The 15305-nt window shown below is 54.0% G+C and overlaps 1 protein-coding gene across 1 annotated transcript; it reads right to left on the bottom strand.

Annotated features, from left to right (window-relative positions):
- LOC147646011 (uncharacterized) lies at window positions 1–7606 on the bottom strand. The gene is made up of 11 exons (XM_086874011.1): window positions 6899–7606; window positions 6405–6442; window positions 5485–5989; window positions 5213–5276; window positions 4839–4887; window positions 3720–3829; window positions 2837–2954; window positions 2345–2444; window positions 1730–1926; window positions 684–821; window positions 1–232 (listed from the first exon to the last, which is right to left on the bottom strand). The coding sequence occupies exons 1-11, from the start codon at window positions 7425–7427 to the stop codon at window positions 140–142; spliced, it is 1941 nt and encodes a 646-aa protein (XP_086730137.1). The 5' UTR covers window positions 7428–7606; the 3' UTR covers window positions 1–139.
- Between the last annotated feature and the right edge of the window lie 7699 nt (window positions 7607–15305).

A 15305-nucleotide genomic window follows, 5' to 3' on the forward strand; every position in this document is an offset into this window, starting at 1 on the left:
TTGAGGTTTAACAGAGATTTTATTCAAATAACTGCCATAACAAGCAGGCTGTCCTAACTATTCTAACTAACTAGCAGTCCTAACTACCCTAACTAACTACTTGTTCTAACTACTGTAATGAAAATTGGCCTCCTGTGCTTCATCTCCTCCTGCGCTGCTCCCTCAGTTGCTTTGCTGCAGTGATCAGAGGGGTCAGGCTGGAGAGAGGCTTGGCTGATGACAAAAATGGGTGCTGCCCAAGGGATAAAAAAGAAAGAAATGAACTGTTACTTTCCAGACTCAAGTTCCTCACAGGCTCTGTTGCAACAGGACAAAGGGGAATGGTTTGAAAGTCAAGAGAGGGAAGCAGGCTCAGATTAGATGTAAAGAAGAATTGCTGTAGCAGGAGAGTGGGGAAGCACTGAGAGAGGGAGCCCAGAGATGTGGGAGGTGGCTCCTCCCTGGAAACATCCAGGCTCAGGTCAGGCAGGGCTCTGAGCCACCTGATGTGCTTGAAGATGTCCCCGCTCGTGGCGGGGCACCAGCTCCAGATGAGCTCGACAGGAGCCTGCCAAGCCAAAGCAGGCGAGGATTCTGCTGGCTTTGCGTGTGAAAAGCAGCGGGACTGGAGATGATGGGAGGGGGCTCCACAAGAAAAGCCCTCCCTGGCGCTGCCGTTTCCCCCGCAGCCGCTTGGCATTCACCTGCAGCAGCTCCTGGGCAGAGAAGCGCCGCTCCTCGTCCGGCTCCAGGCTGCACTCGAGGAAGTCCCGCAGCAGAGCCGACAGGCGCCTGGGCTCCTGCAGCTGCGGGCTCCCGTTCTGCCGGATCAGAGCGCGGGCCTGCAGGAAAAGCAAACACAGCGCTCTGACAGCTTCCTCCACACCCACAGGTGCTCACATCCAGCCCGCTTTCTCTGCCCCAGCTCCCCGGGCACTTTCCTCCCTGGCACAGATGCTGCTGCTCACAGCTCATTCTTCTGGGCCAGCCAAAAAACCCAAACCCTGGTGCAGCCACAGCCATTGCAACATCCAAATGATCTTGCCTTCAGAGCCGATTGCACTGGCTGACTTTGTCAGTAGGAACCTCCATCAGAAATAGCCCATTTTGCTTCTCCAAATACAGACGCCAGCTTTACAGGCCATTTTCAAGAGTCAGTGTGGTCTGCCTGTGTTATTTCAAGGGATTCTTACATCAAATGCATCTCTGCAGTGCCACTGACACTCAAGTTAAAAGTATTCCTGATGCCCCATGCCAGAAACTGCCAGGCAAGGAACAGCAGGTTTGTGTGGCTGAAGGCTCAGGCTTGGTGACACAGAGAAAGTAGCTTGGACTAGGAAAGAAATGTGTTAGACTGTGGGGATGTTAAACAATCATCTTCATGTTTTAGACAAGTTTCCCAGTGAGAAGAGCCAGGGGGTAGTTCATCTCACAAAACCTCTTTTAGAAACTCCTCCAGAAATCTTGTTGGGTTTGGGTGTGGGTGTTGGGGTTGGTTTGGGGTTTTCTGCAAGACAACATTAGAGCTGATGCACTTGCTTCATGTATTTGGGTGATCCTCACAAGAGCTGCAACAACTTAAATGCCAAAGCAAATTGTTGCTGGAGACTGCAGAATATTTGTCTGTGTTCAGGCTCAGGTGCTGTGGGAATTCCCTTTGCGATGTGCAGAAACCTCCAGCTGCTCCTCCCAGTGCAGGGTCACCCTGTGCTCACAGGCCTCTGCAAAGCCTGGAGAATTTGCCTCTTACCATGGCCCCCGTTTGCTGGAAGTAAGGAGGTTCTCCTTCCACCATCTCGATGGTCACAATGCCAAAGGACCAGATGTCCACCTTGGGGCCGTAAGGAGAACTGGTCACAACTTCTGGGGCCATCCAGTGAGCAGTGCCCACCATGGAGCTGCACTGGTCCTGCTCAGGGCTGAGCTGAGCGCAGAGGCCAAAATCAGCTGAGGACAGAAACAAGCACTGTCAAAGGCAGCTGCAATGAGGAAACCAAGCACAAAGATTCCCCACTCTCAGTCTGGGAATGCAGTGCTGAATCCAGCTGGAAATGTCCTCAGGGCTGTAGCCAAGGAAAGATGGAACTGGACCCTGAAAGAAGTCCTCAGCTTTCATGCTTGGCTTTACTGATTTCCTTTGAAGCTTTAGATTGCAACTCCTGCCCCTCTGGGAGGGCCATACCCAGAGCAAAGGCACTCCTGACAGCCTGCTCCTCTCCTGAGCTCTCTGCACGGGGCAGCCGCTCTCAGCTGGCAGCAGGGGCCGGGCAGTGCCACCAGCAGCACTTGTGGGGCTCTGGCCCTCACTGGGAAGCAGCCCCACAGCCGCACCCCGGGAGCGCCGTGCCTGGCCAGGAACACCCACCCAGCTTGACAGAGCCGTCCATTCCCAGAAGGATGTTGGAGCTCTTCAGATCTCTGTGGATCACCCGGTTGGAATGGAGGAAATCCAGGCCCTGCAGACACTGAGAGACAACAAGAAACACGAGGGAAAAAATCAGAGGCCAGAATATATCATACAAGAAAGGACAGTTTAGAATTCTGCCAGCAGCAACTTTGCTGTGACAGCCCAGGAGTGCAGTGCAGACAAGCTCCAGGCAAAAGGTTCAAGGCAAAGCTGAGAACAGGAAATCAGATCCAAAAAAGACAGAGAGTACCACAACAGCAGGAAAGAAGACAAGAACAGAGTAGAAATGCAGTGATATTTGCTGGCCATTCACTTCAGAGGCTCTTTCCTCTCCAGCTCATAAAAACAACACAGAAACAAAGGCCTGAGCATGGAGCCACTCTGCTCTCACAGCCTCTTTGGAAGGACCATGGTGTCCCAGCCATGGGAAGCACAAGCAGGATCCCTCACCTCCTGACTGACAGCTGCCATCTCTCCTTCAGCCATGCGTGTCTGTCTGACAACGTCCTGCAAAGTTCCTCCATCCATGTATTCCATCACCAGCCAGAGATCTCCATCAACAAGGAAGCTGGAAGAGGAGAACAATGGCACAGAGATGAATGTGCATTGCTCAATTCCCCCAGGGAAAAGCCCAGAGTGGAGTTTTGTTCCCAGGTCACTTGTCAGTGAGGACAGAATCAGATGGAGAGACATTCCTGCCAGGCTGCACAGGCCTTGGAATCTGCCCAGGCTAAAGGAGAAGGAGGCACCCGGGAGAAAGGAGAGGCCTTAGATGGCAAGCAGGTGAAAAATGCACTTTAGCAACAGCCCAGCTCAATGTGGAACCACAACACTTGTCCCCAGCTGCTTCAGCATCTGAACTCATCAGTTCCACCATTCCCTCCGGAACAAGGCAACACAACTTCCAGAGTTATCCAGGGGAGGAGGCCGTGCAGCACTTGGGGCAAAAGCAGTCAAATGCTTGGAAAACCTTGCACAAAGTCCCTTCAGAAATAGGCAAGGCCATTGAAAAATGGGAAAATCAGGCATTTCTGGAAACAGGAACCTGGTCTTCCTGTCACCTGCAGCAATGGGACAGGGCTGGGAAGAAGAAGCCAAGGAAAATAATTTCTACCAGGTTTTATTAGCACTTGCTGTAAAACACAGCAAATGGGGTCAACTTGAAGAAAAAGCCAAAGCAAAGCAACAAAAGCACATGGAAGGAGTGAAGTGCCAGGCTGTTGTTCTGGGAAGATATGGCCGGGTCAGGCATTTTCAGAACAGGCTACAGACTGGGGATGCCAGGAAAGATGAATGCAGGGCCCGTGCACGGGAGAAGACCTGAAGCACTCACCTGTCCAGAGAGTTGACAATGTTGGGGTTCTTCTTGTCCTTCAGGACCACGACCTCATTCACAGCTCGTTCCCTGTTGTGCCCTCTGAGACTCATTTTCTTGATGGCCACCTGAAGGGACATTGCAGACCTTTAACTGGAGCAGTCTGTGGCAGGAGGCCACAGCAAACACGGAGCGAGTCTTTTTGGAGCGAGCGAGCCGGGCTGTGCCAAACTGCCTTGGGATGGGACACCAGAGCTCAGCAAGTGCCATTCCCACAGCCCATTGCTCTGCTCGCTGGGGCTGTTACAGGACTCATGGCCAGAGACATTTGGCTCTGTAAGCTCTGCAGAAATGCTCCCTCAGCTGTCAGCCTCCAAGCTCTAACAACATTCTCTGCACCTACAGTCTTCTCAAATGGCCTCAGCACTCTTAGGATTATTATTCCAACACATTTTGCAAGCAGGAGGTAATTCTGTTTCCGTGCACACAGAGCAAAACAGCCGGGAACCCTTTAGCAATTCTATGGCATTTGGCCAGGATTTCAAATGTCCCTGCCCTGTTTGGGATAGCACAACAAAGCAAACGTGCACATCCATTGCTCAGATAATCCCTGTCCCAGCTGCCACTGACACCAGACCCAAACACAGCTGCAGGGTTTAGGAGAGAGCTTTGCTCTGCACATCCATCTTCTCATTTCTCTCCTGTCTCTGTGGGGACAGCTGCAGTAGGACTAAAACCCCAAACTGAGCCCAAGCAGGATCTCTCCTTAATTAGGCCTTGAGGTATCCTGATGAAACTCAGGATGATAAAACTGCTAAACAGTGTTCCTGTCTGAGGCTGGGATGAAGGTAAATTGGGCCTCAGTCTCCACCAGCTGATGCATTCACACTTTTAGACATGAAGACCAGGCCAGTGTGTCCTGCTCTGACAGACACCACTGCCCTCCTTGCCTTCCTTTGGGCACTTGAGAAGGACCAAGTCTGTCTCAGCTGTGCTCTGCAGGCTGACCCTGCTCTGCCTTCAGAGGAGCAGCCTGTGCAGGAAAGCTCTGCTGGGCCCCACAGCTCCAGCCACAGCTCCCAGCAGAGGGGAAAGCCCTCGAGAGCTGCCAGACGTGCTGGGCGTGTTGACACTGACCTCTCCTCCCGTGGCCCTGTCGAGTCCTTTGGAAACGGTTCCAAAAGCCCTGGAGACAAAACAGCAGAGAAGAAAGAAGCAGCGCTTTAGGCCCTGGCAGTGAAAGCCAGCCCAGACAGGAGATCTCTGCTGCCTGCAGCGTTCACAAAACACCCGAGTGCATCCTCCCTTCAAACAACAGCACAGCAGCCACCAGCCCTCTGCCATGCAAGGTGCCTTCTGACCACAGTTATCAATTCTGATCAGCCCTGAGAGGCAGAAGCATCGTACCCCAGTGTCTGAAGGGGTTTGGAGCTCTCCTGACTTCTCACTGCATCCTGCACCAGCAAAATACCTGGGCCCTGCTTGTGCAGAAGTAACTGCCTTGCACTTACCCTTGGCCAATCTGCTCCAGTTCCAGGTATTTCTCGGCAGGCTCCCCCACGCTCACGGTGTTCCCTGAAAGAAACCAGGGGGAAGATGCTCCCTCTCAGATGAGAGCCAGAATGCAGCCCCACTCCCTGGGGCCGGGAGCCCCTTGCTCTCAGCTGGGGAAGGACAATAAATGACCCTGTGCCATTCAGCTGCAGAGCAACCCTGGGTGCAGCTGATGCTGAGACACACACACAGCACCCTGCTCTGGCACACAGGAACAGAGCAGACGTACTCAGCTGCATCAGGCTCCACTCCCTGCTCCCCTCTGGCTGCAGGGCTGTGCTGCTGTCAGAATGTTCAGCCCAGGATCCTGCAGCACAGGGAGCTTCGGTGTCCTCTTCAGGAGCAGAGGGAGGTTCCTCGTCCTCTTCCCAAAGCAGTGAAGGCTCCTCGTCCTCTTCCCAAAATGCTGCTGGTTCACCCTCCTCTTCCCAAGCCACAGGACGTTCTCTGTCCTCATCCCACACTGTGAGATTGCTGTCATCCTCGTCCCATGCCATGGGAGCTTGGCCATGCTCATCCCACACCAAGGGACATCCACCGTCCTCGTCCCACACCGGGAGATGTCCACTGTCCTTGTCCCACACCGCGGGAGCCTCGCCGTTGTTTTCCCAAACCGCGGGGTGTTCGCCCTCGTCTCCCAGAACAGCGGGAAGTTCACTGCTCTCTTCCTCCTCTTTGGCCTCCTCTTTGCAAGCAGAGGGAGCCAGAGGAGGTGCTGATGCTGCTTTGGTGCCCTGTGGACAGACGGGAGCGTGAGGGACGAGAAGTTCTATCTCAGTTATCACCTTCTTTATCCTCAGCTACACATCCAGCTGCACTAAGCAGAAATAGGGTTCAGAGCTGTTCAAACTAACAATGGGCTAAAGCCGACATTGCCACTTATTGTTGGGAATTCCATATTCCAGCATGGCTAAAGCCAGCAAGCAATCTTCTGCTTGCAAAACCAGTCCTGCAGCTCTTCAAAAGCTCTTCAGAAAAAACAGAGAAAACTGCCAGGGATCTCTTTGCTGCTGCTGCTGCTGCTGCTGCTGCAGCAAAGACACTGACAGGAACTTTCCTTCAGCCTCCCAGGCTGGCACTCGGCTGCCACACGCCGAGCTCACAACTTGCTGCACAATTCTGAACACCAAAGCTTCCTTTGCCACTCACCGAAGGAGGAGCTGCTCGGGATCCACGCGTGAGGTGCCCTGCAACAGGAGAGGGAACGTGAACCAGATGTTGTTAGGAAAAAACTGCCTGTGGTGGGAAATGAGCAAGGCAAGCCCGAGAGAGCATTTTGCTTTCACAGCATCCCTCCAGGAGCCACAGGCCCTTCACACAGCAAGCAAGAGAGCAGCACAAAATACTGGGCTGTGTCAGCTCTTGGCTGGAGCAGCAAACGGAGGGAGTTCCAGGCTCTGCTGCCACAGACTCCCCGCTTGAGGGAACAGAACCCCCCCAGGCCTCATTGCAAATGCTGTGCACGCCCCGCTGGCTGCAGACACCCCCTTTTTCAGCTGCAGCTGCTGGCAGGAGCTCTCCCAAACCAACCCTGTCCTCAGGGCAATTTGGTTACAGAGTCAACTCTGTTCCAGTGGAAGAACAGAAAGCACACAGCAAGCCCAAAGCCACAGAGGCTGCACCGAGGGAAAACCTCAACTTACGTGCCAAGTGGGTTAAAAAATACCCCGAATAAGCCACAGAGAACAGAGTGCCAACTGCAGCAACCACTTGCTGCATCATTTTGGCTGCGCTGCACACGTCTGCAGACTGTACCCCTGCAAGCACCGAAGGACACCCGTCAGGGGCTGGGCTGGCTGCTGAGAATGCCTCGGGCAGGAGGATCCTCTGACAACGAGCAGGCGCCCAGAGCCGCTCTGGACACTGAGGCCTCCGTGTCCCACAGCAACGGGAACACCACGGGGACGTGGCAACGCTCCTGTGACACCACAGCAGCCGCTCACCCAAAAACCGCCTGGAAGCTTCTCCTGTGTCACAAAGGAGCACAAAGAATCCTCCCAGGGCACGGCCTATTGCCCAAAGGATCCAAGAGGAACTCTGAAAATGCAGCAAACAAGGACACCCCATAGCCCAGCCTGAGCACTGAGGAGGAACGAGGACAGCACCAAACCAAAGCAAACACGACCTGTAGTCACTGATACTGCTGAATAAAACCAGCAAGGCTTGTTCCATCTGGAATCTTTGTTCTAGTTCTAAAAACAAGCAAGATTCTTCAATGTAAATATACAGAAAGCAGGAACTGGGGAGGAGGTGGGATTAAGAAGGAGGAGGAGCAGGAGGAGGGAGAAAGGAAAAGGAGGAGCAGGAACAGGAATAGAAGGAGAAGCTGGAGGTTCCAGTGCCCCCTGTGTCCGCAGCACCCCCGGCCACGGGCCCATCGCCCCCACCTTATCCTGCAGGTGAGCAGGGAGGGGGAGCTGGTCCCAAATCTGTCAGAGGGGTCCCTGAGAGGGTCCTTTTATTAGGGTGTGTTTGGAACTTGCAGATTGCGGAATTGAGCCCTAAATATTGTCTGGCGTCCCTGGGAGACTTTTTTTCTCTGTGTGTGTAGGTTTGGATCTTGCAGGACCCCAAAGCTGAGCCCCTTGGGGGATCTTTGGGGTCCACATGGCCATTGCCCAGTATTGGCTGGGGAGGACATTGGTCCTGGGGACCCCTGGGAGAGCAGAGGAGAGGAACCCCTGGGACCCCCAGAGTGGGGAGAGCTGAGAGGGGCGATCCCAGAGCTGGGGGACCCTGGCAGCTTGGAGAGGTGGGAGCCTGGAGAGGAGAGACTCCTGGGATCCCTGGGATCTCAAAGCAGAGCATCAGGGGAGAAGGGAGCCCATGGACCCCCAAAAGTCCCTGGATCATCGCTAAGGAGGACCCCAGAGAAGGGGGAACCCCTGGAGCCCTTGGACCCCCATCATCCCAGGGAACTGAAACTTCTGGGAGACCAAATAGGAAAGACAAGAGATGGGGAAATCCTGGGAGACTTTTTTGGGGCTGAATCTTGATATTTTGGATATTATCATGGCCACAAGACTCCTGCTGAGCTCTAGACATGGACTTGGGTAGGAGGAGCCTCTACTCCAAGGCACTCCCACTTTGGTTTCCCCCAAACCAGGATTTGTCATTCCCAAGCCATGGCCAGATGGAGGAGGAGGAAAATCCCCAGAGATCCTGCATGAGGAGGGGCTGCAAACCCAACCCAGGGAGCTGCAAGGAGGAAAGATCCCCCCAGTGCCAGGAAGGCATCTGGAGATCCTGCCGGAGCTCAGAGCTGGGGGAGAGAGCTCATGGCAGGGAGAAGCCCCACAAATGCTTGGAATGTGGGAAGAGCTTCAGCTGGAGCTCCAACCTCGGGGCACACCAGTGCATCCTGAGTGTGGGAAGAGATTTCCAAAGGGCTCAGGTCTCATCAAACATCAGTGGATTCACACAGAGGAGAGGCCCTTCTGCTTCCCTGACTGTGGGAAGGGCTTCACAAAACTGCACCCTCATCAGGCACCGACACATCCGCACTGGGGTGAGGCCCTACGAGTGTCCCCAGTGTGGGAAGAGCTTCTCACAGAGCTCAACCTTGACCAAACAGATCTTCCTGACTCCCCGTGGGCACCTGGGTAAACACAAAGGCAGGAATATCCATCAGAACACAGACCAACAATGGGAATTGCAGATTGACTGCCCCTGGAGATTCACTGGGATGCAGAGATACACCCAAAGCCCCTGGAGAAGCCCATGCCAGAGCAGGGGAATGCCTGAGATGAGGCTGTGACCCCAGGGGACACCTGTGGACAGAGGGGTCCCTGCTGGAGCCGCCTGTCCTGGAAGGACTGACCCCGTGGCAGAATGACCCACGCTGCAGCACTGTGAGGGGGCTGCTCCCCATGGAATGGACTCAGGTTGGAGAAGTTCCTGGAGACCTCTCTGGTGGGAGAGATCCCAGAGTGCAGCAGGGGAACGACTCCTGTCCTTGAACAGCAGGAAAAGCCCCAGGAGATGAACTGACCATGGCTCCATTCCCTGTATCCTTGCACTGCCAGGTTAGGATGCAGAGCTGGAAGGAGGGAGGGGTGGAAGGAAGGTGCTTTTAAGGGTCTTCTTATTCTCCTGCTCTGAGCTTATTGGCAATAAATTCAAGTCAAATCTCCTGTTTTATCTGTGACTTCATTTGATGAGGAAATGCTCCCGGGTCCTTAACTCATGAACCCTTGGTTAAATTTTCTCTCCCTGTGTGGCTGTGGAGGGCAGTGAGAGAGCAGCTGTGGTGGGTGCCTGGACTCGGGCTAGCATCACCCCACAGCAGTGGGACATGTCCTTGTGTGGCCCTGTGCTATGGTGCTACAGGTGCTGTTGCTTTTGTCTCCCTTATGATTTTATCTTTTGCGTTAAATGCTCGTGAAGTGCCCCCGGTGTCCCTCGTGTTTCCTCGGCGCCGGTAGCCCCGTCCCTTCCCCTGCTCCCCGTCCCACGTTCCATCCCGGCTGGCGGAGCCTTGGAGCTGCCGTGGGGGCCGTGGGGCTGCCCCGGGGGCTGCGCCCCGAGCCGGGGCCCCTTCCCAGTGCTCCCAGTGTGCCGCTCCAGCCTGGAGCAGCCAGCGAGGGCTTCAGCTGGGACGGCAGAGAGGCGCTGCTGGGGGGTCCTGGCTCACTTCGCTTTGGTTTTGGTATTTTTGGGAGTTTTCTGCAAGAAATCTCTCCTCCACACAGCTGAAGGGGTTTGGACGGCGGGTTCCCTTTTTTGGGGGAAATCAAAGCGATGCACTGATGCTCCTAATTAGACGTGCATGAGGCTCCAGAGTTTCCCGCTGAGCCGGAGGCACCCAGCAGCCAGGGCTGGGCAAGGTGAGCCGGGAGCTGCGGAGAACTTTGTTTGTGTTGGGAGCTCAATGGCGGCTCCGGCCGGGCCCGTTCCAGGGCTGTTCCTCATCCCCGCCTTTCCCCTCACGCAGCCCGGGGCGGGCCCTGAGAGCGCGGGGCAGGGCTGTGCCGTGTGCAGAGCCCGCCGCTGGCTGCCATTGGCTGCTGCTGCCGTCACTCGTGGCACTGGCGCGCGCTGATTGGGCAGAGAGGGCACAAGCCCGGCCCCGCTGGCGCTCCCAGGGCGGCCGTGGGGCAGGAGAGCCGCCATTGCCGGAGCGTCTGTGCGGGCCCGGCAGCGGCGGCAGCAGCGGCCGGAGCCCGGTGAGGCGGCGGCGGAGCTCGGAGGCGGCCCCGGCCATCGCAGGTGGGAGCCGCGCTCGGTTCTGCGGGGGCTCGGGGCTCGCTGCGGGCCCGGGAGGGGGCGGCAGGGGGCTGTGGCGGGTGGCTTGTGCCGTGGCCGGCCCGTGTTGGCCCTGGGCTGAGGGCGCTGCGGGAGCGGCTGCCCGCGGTCTCCTTGCCGCTGGGGCCTCGGCAGGAGGCGGTGGCGGAGCAGCGCTGGCTCGTCCCGCTTCGTGTCGGGAGGCCGGAGGTGGCTGCGCTGGGCCCGGGGCCGGGCGGGAAAATTCCCGGCGCCAGAGGTTTGTGTGGCCCAAGGAGCCAGAGGAGCGGTGTGCAAGTGACTTTATTGCTGCCCAAAGGGAGAGGCCATGGGGCATTTGCCGTGCGCTCTCTCCAGTTGTTGGAGGACGCGGCCTCGTTTTAGTCCTGATTTTCCCGGCCGCATGTCCCTGTCCCTTTGCCCAACACTGGCCGAGGTGCTTGGAAGGTTCAGCCTTCCCGATCCGCCTGCTGCATGTCCTTTTTGTATAACACCCGATATTCCTGGCTCTGTGAAGTGTTTGTTCTTTTGGAAGTTCAGGAATGTAGCGGGAGTTGGTCTGAGCAGCAGTCCTTGTCAATTAGTAACATTCTCTGAAACTGATGGTTTCTCCCTTTGTTGCCTTATGTACAAGTCCCTGGCCCTATCTCCAAGCAGATTCACTCATTGCCTCTGTTTTTCCTTCCTGGAATCAGCCCAATTCCTCCTGCAGGCAGGAAGCCCCTGGTCCATTGTGCAGGCTTTGGGCCATCAGTGTTAATTTGCATTTCTAAAGCTCCTCTCCTGGCTGCCTGGAACAAAGCTTCTCTTCCAGGGCAGACATCCCGTGACTCACACGTGGCCCCCCACAGATCTGCTATTTATTTTTTTAAAACAATATTCTAGTAACTGTTTATGTGTTAAAGCACCAACTTTAAAGCTCTTCTAGTTTTCAAAGTGCAGCTTAAAGGGGAACATCAAAAAACTCATACCATCATTTTGTCATCACTAAGAGTCAAGTACAAATATAAAACAAAAATGAGAAAGCAATCAAGTGTTTTCATTCTCCTAGGACTAAAAACTGATTCTCACACCACTGGCCCAAACAGAACCGGCAATATAGAAGTAAAATTATTACAAAAAATTACTCTAACGGTGTAATCCTTTCATTGAAACTGAGGAAAGCAAAAACTCTTCAACAATGTCTTTAGAAAAATAAGGCATTACTTGATTCTGGCCAGAATGTGCAACAGGAATAATTTCATGCACACTTAGGCTGGGTGTGCAGAGAAAATCATTCCATGACACATGAGTTTGTCTTGATTTTCCTAAATTTATACACTCTTGACACCATAGAAATCCATTGGTTTATTGTTCATTGTGTCAGGAAAATTAATCCACGAACACCAGAGGTTTATGTCCAAAAAGGAGACAGAGGAGTCCTTTTACTTTATTCGAATAAAGGGAGAGGCCATGGGGCATTCCCCTGGGGTCTCTAAAATTTTTGGAGGGCGCAGCCTCCTTTTTATCCTAATTCCCGGCCGCTTGTCCCTTCTCCCTTTCCCCATAGGCTGAGGTACTTGAGAGGTACAGGCTTCCTGGAACGCCTGATACCTGGGGTACCTTTTCCCCCCCCACGCATAATCTCTTCTTAATTCTTAACTTTTGTGGAATTCATGATACTCTTTCAGTGCCTCTTTGATCTTTTAGTGGAATCCATCCCATTGTTTCTGTTGTCTCTCACTGATAGCTGCATCTTATCAGCAGACCCACAGCTTGTTTGTAAAGACAAACCCTTCATTCCTCTCAATTGGTTTGAAGGTGTGGAGTTGTTAGGATTTGGTTTCCTGTTGCACCCGGATTTCTGTGTCTGTGATGGGAATTACATTACATTACAGGGTAGATGTTGGTTGATGTTTGTTGCTGGCTGTTGATGTTTTTTTGATGGTCGTTATCTTGCTGGGAATCTTTTGGGCTATTCCCAGTCTGTTGAGATGTTAAACACATTTCTGCTGAGTGGTGGAAAAGAAATATTAAAATTCCTTTCCCCAAGGCAAATGCAAACCAAGTTCCTTTAGAGAAATAAGATTTGAAGCCATTTTCAAGTTGGTCTATTTTGCCAGCAGCTAATCCCAGGCAGGGCAGAGTGTGAGTGGAATTGAGAGGCAGAGTGGAATTGTCCCGGTGCCTTCCCAAGCAGCTGTGGCGAGGGCAGGCACAGAAAGGCCTGAAGATGCAAGAGTGAGAGCAAGGATTGTCCCGCAGTGGCTGGAGATGGCAAAGGAGGGTGCCCAGGCCGAGGATTTGAGCAGAGGATCTGTGGGCAGGCCCAGGAGCTTCCCCCGCTGGGGAGCCCTGGCTGCTGCTGCGTTGCCTTCAGTGCAGGCTCAGGGGTGGCCTGTTTAATATTCCCTTCCAGTTCAGATTTCTGAGTCTGGAAGAGCCATGGCTGGGGCATCAATCATTTTATTTTTTTCGTTTCGTTAAGTTTTGTTCTCTTTCTTATGTCCACCCCATAACATTGAGGCTCTCTGGGGATTAAAAGTTCATACAATGTTCTGTCTAGAAGAGAGAATCCTCAATCCAGCTCCTGCAATTCCCTGTTAATTGTAAGAATTGTACCAGCTCCTTTTTAGTCCAGGGAAACATTATTTCTGAGATTTCCTGGACCCACTCAGGGTCAATACAAGACAAAGCTTCTGTCAATATAGGTCCCAAATATTTAACCATTTTCTCTACCATTTGCCCTTTGTTTTTTTTCAGCTACTCAAAGCTGCTTTTTAGCCTGAAAATGAAGCCATTTCACAGAGGCTTCCTCTACCTCTTCTCCTTGTTTTTCTGACTGGATCAAGTCATCCACATCCTGCATTAAGCCAGTCCCTGGGGGTGAGGTCAATTCCTTTGATATTTCCTGCAAGGCTTGCCCCAATCAGGCCGGTGCTTCCGTGCATCCCTGCAGAAGGACCGTCCATGTCTTGAGCATTTTCCCTTCTAGCTCTTGTTGCCAGCCCAAGGCAGAATTGTGTTTGCATCCTCTGGAAGTGGGCAGATCCCCAGAAAGCATCTTTTGCATCAAGTTGTGAATGGCAGCAGTGTGAGGAGGGCACCTGGTTGAGGCTGGTGTAAGGATCTGAGAGTGTGGGGTGCCTCGGTTTCATCATCTCATTTCTTCTTCTTGGGTCCTGCAGCATTCTGTGGATTCCATTGGATTTCTTGTTTGGCAGGATAGGAGCATTCTAGGGAGCCATCCCTGGCTGCCCAAGCCGTGCCTTGAGCAGGACTCCCAGACAGGCTGTGAGCCCTTCCTTCCCTCCCTTGGAACAGGGGATTGCTTTTGGACACCTCTTGTCCTGGTTGCTTCAGGGAAATTTGGAGAGTCTCCATATCTAATTTTGCCAATTTCCCTGGGGCTGCCCAAACTTCTGGGTTCACTTCAGCCATGGCTCTGCCACACATTTGACACAGAGGTACAACAGAACCAGCCTCTGTATCACCTTTTGCAACATTAATCTGCATTCCCCATTTAGCCATCAAATCCCTTCCCAATAAATTACAATCACAACTGTGAGCAAATAAAAATTCCTGCATTTTAAACCCATCCTCCACATCTGCTAATAGTGGCTGAATAAAACACACCCACTCATCTTTCTCACTTTGTGCCTTAATAATTAAAATATACCTTAAGAATTTTCCCCCTTAGGTGTAAGATTCCGAGTGGATGGAGAGGCCCCTGTGTCCATCAGGAAAGGTCTCCTCTGGATCCAGAGCCATCCTGAATGTTCCCAAGGGCTGCAGTGTGGTGGGTCCCTGGTGGAATGGGAGCTGTGCCACCGCTAAGAATGCGTGTCCATCAAGGGCTGGACTTGCTGGTGCTGAGGGTGCTGCTGTCTGTGCTTGCAGTGTCCTTGTGCCCTGCAGCTGGAAGGCTGATTCCTTGCCAGGGGCTGTTTGGGTGGGCTGTGCCCTGGCCAGGAGGGCAATGCCTGTGCCAGGTGCTTGTGGCCGAGGGTGTCCCTGGGTGCTGGGGCCCCCTTGGGCCCTGGGCTTGATCCCTCAGGGGCTGTAGGAACTGTGCCATGGCCTTTGCCTTCAGCTTGGCCTTTTGCTCATCCCTTGCTGCATTCAGCTGCTGAGCCTTTGTGAGCAAGTGCTGCAGGGGCTTCTTCTGTCGCTGCTGCAGCCCCCCTCAGTGCCTGTGGGTGCTCATCGTGTGGCAGCTGCTGAGCTTTCTGCAAAATCCTTCCTTTCTCCAGGGACCCAGCAGGAAATGCTTAAAAGATCATGTGGATCCTTGCAGGTCTAATCGCCATTTGTGAGCTGTTCCTTCCTCGTGCTGGCTGTGCTGAGGCTCCCCTCCCCAGCCCGTATCCCAGAGCCGGTCCCTGTCCTGCCGCAGTGTCCAAAGGCGGCCCCCCCGGCGGGCAGGGCCGGCAGCTCCACGGGGCCGGGCAGCGGCCGGGGCGTCCCGCAGCCTCCTGGGGGCCGGGGGCCACTGCCGGCCCTGCCCGGGGGGTGCTGGGCTCAGGCAGCGCCCGGCGCTGAGCCCCGGCTGCCCCACAGCCCCGGCCCGGCCCCACAGCTCCCCACAGGCCCCCAGCCCGTGCTCCCGGTGCCGCAGCTCTGCGCCCGCTCCTGCCGCTCCCAGCTCAGAGAAACCCCCTGAAATCCTCACCTCCTTGTTTTCCTGTCCTCCAAAACTGGGATACAAAGGATCTGAGTAAGCAAGCAAATTTGGAGGATGAGACCCTTCTGAAACACATCCCAATCCTCAGTATTTTTCTCTTCCTCTTTTCCATTATCCTTTTTCTTATCCCATGGATTTCTCCTGCTGCTTCTTGCCTTAAGCAC

Source organism: Cyanistes caeruleus, unplaced genomic scaffold (assembly GCF_971803275.1).
Source record: "Cyanistes caeruleus unplaced genomic scaffold, bCyaCae1.hap1.1 HAP1_SCAFFOLD_134, whole genome shotgun sequence".
Lineage (NCBI taxonomy): Eukaryota > Metazoa > Chordata > Aves > Passeriformes > Paridae > Cyanistes > Cyanistes caeruleus.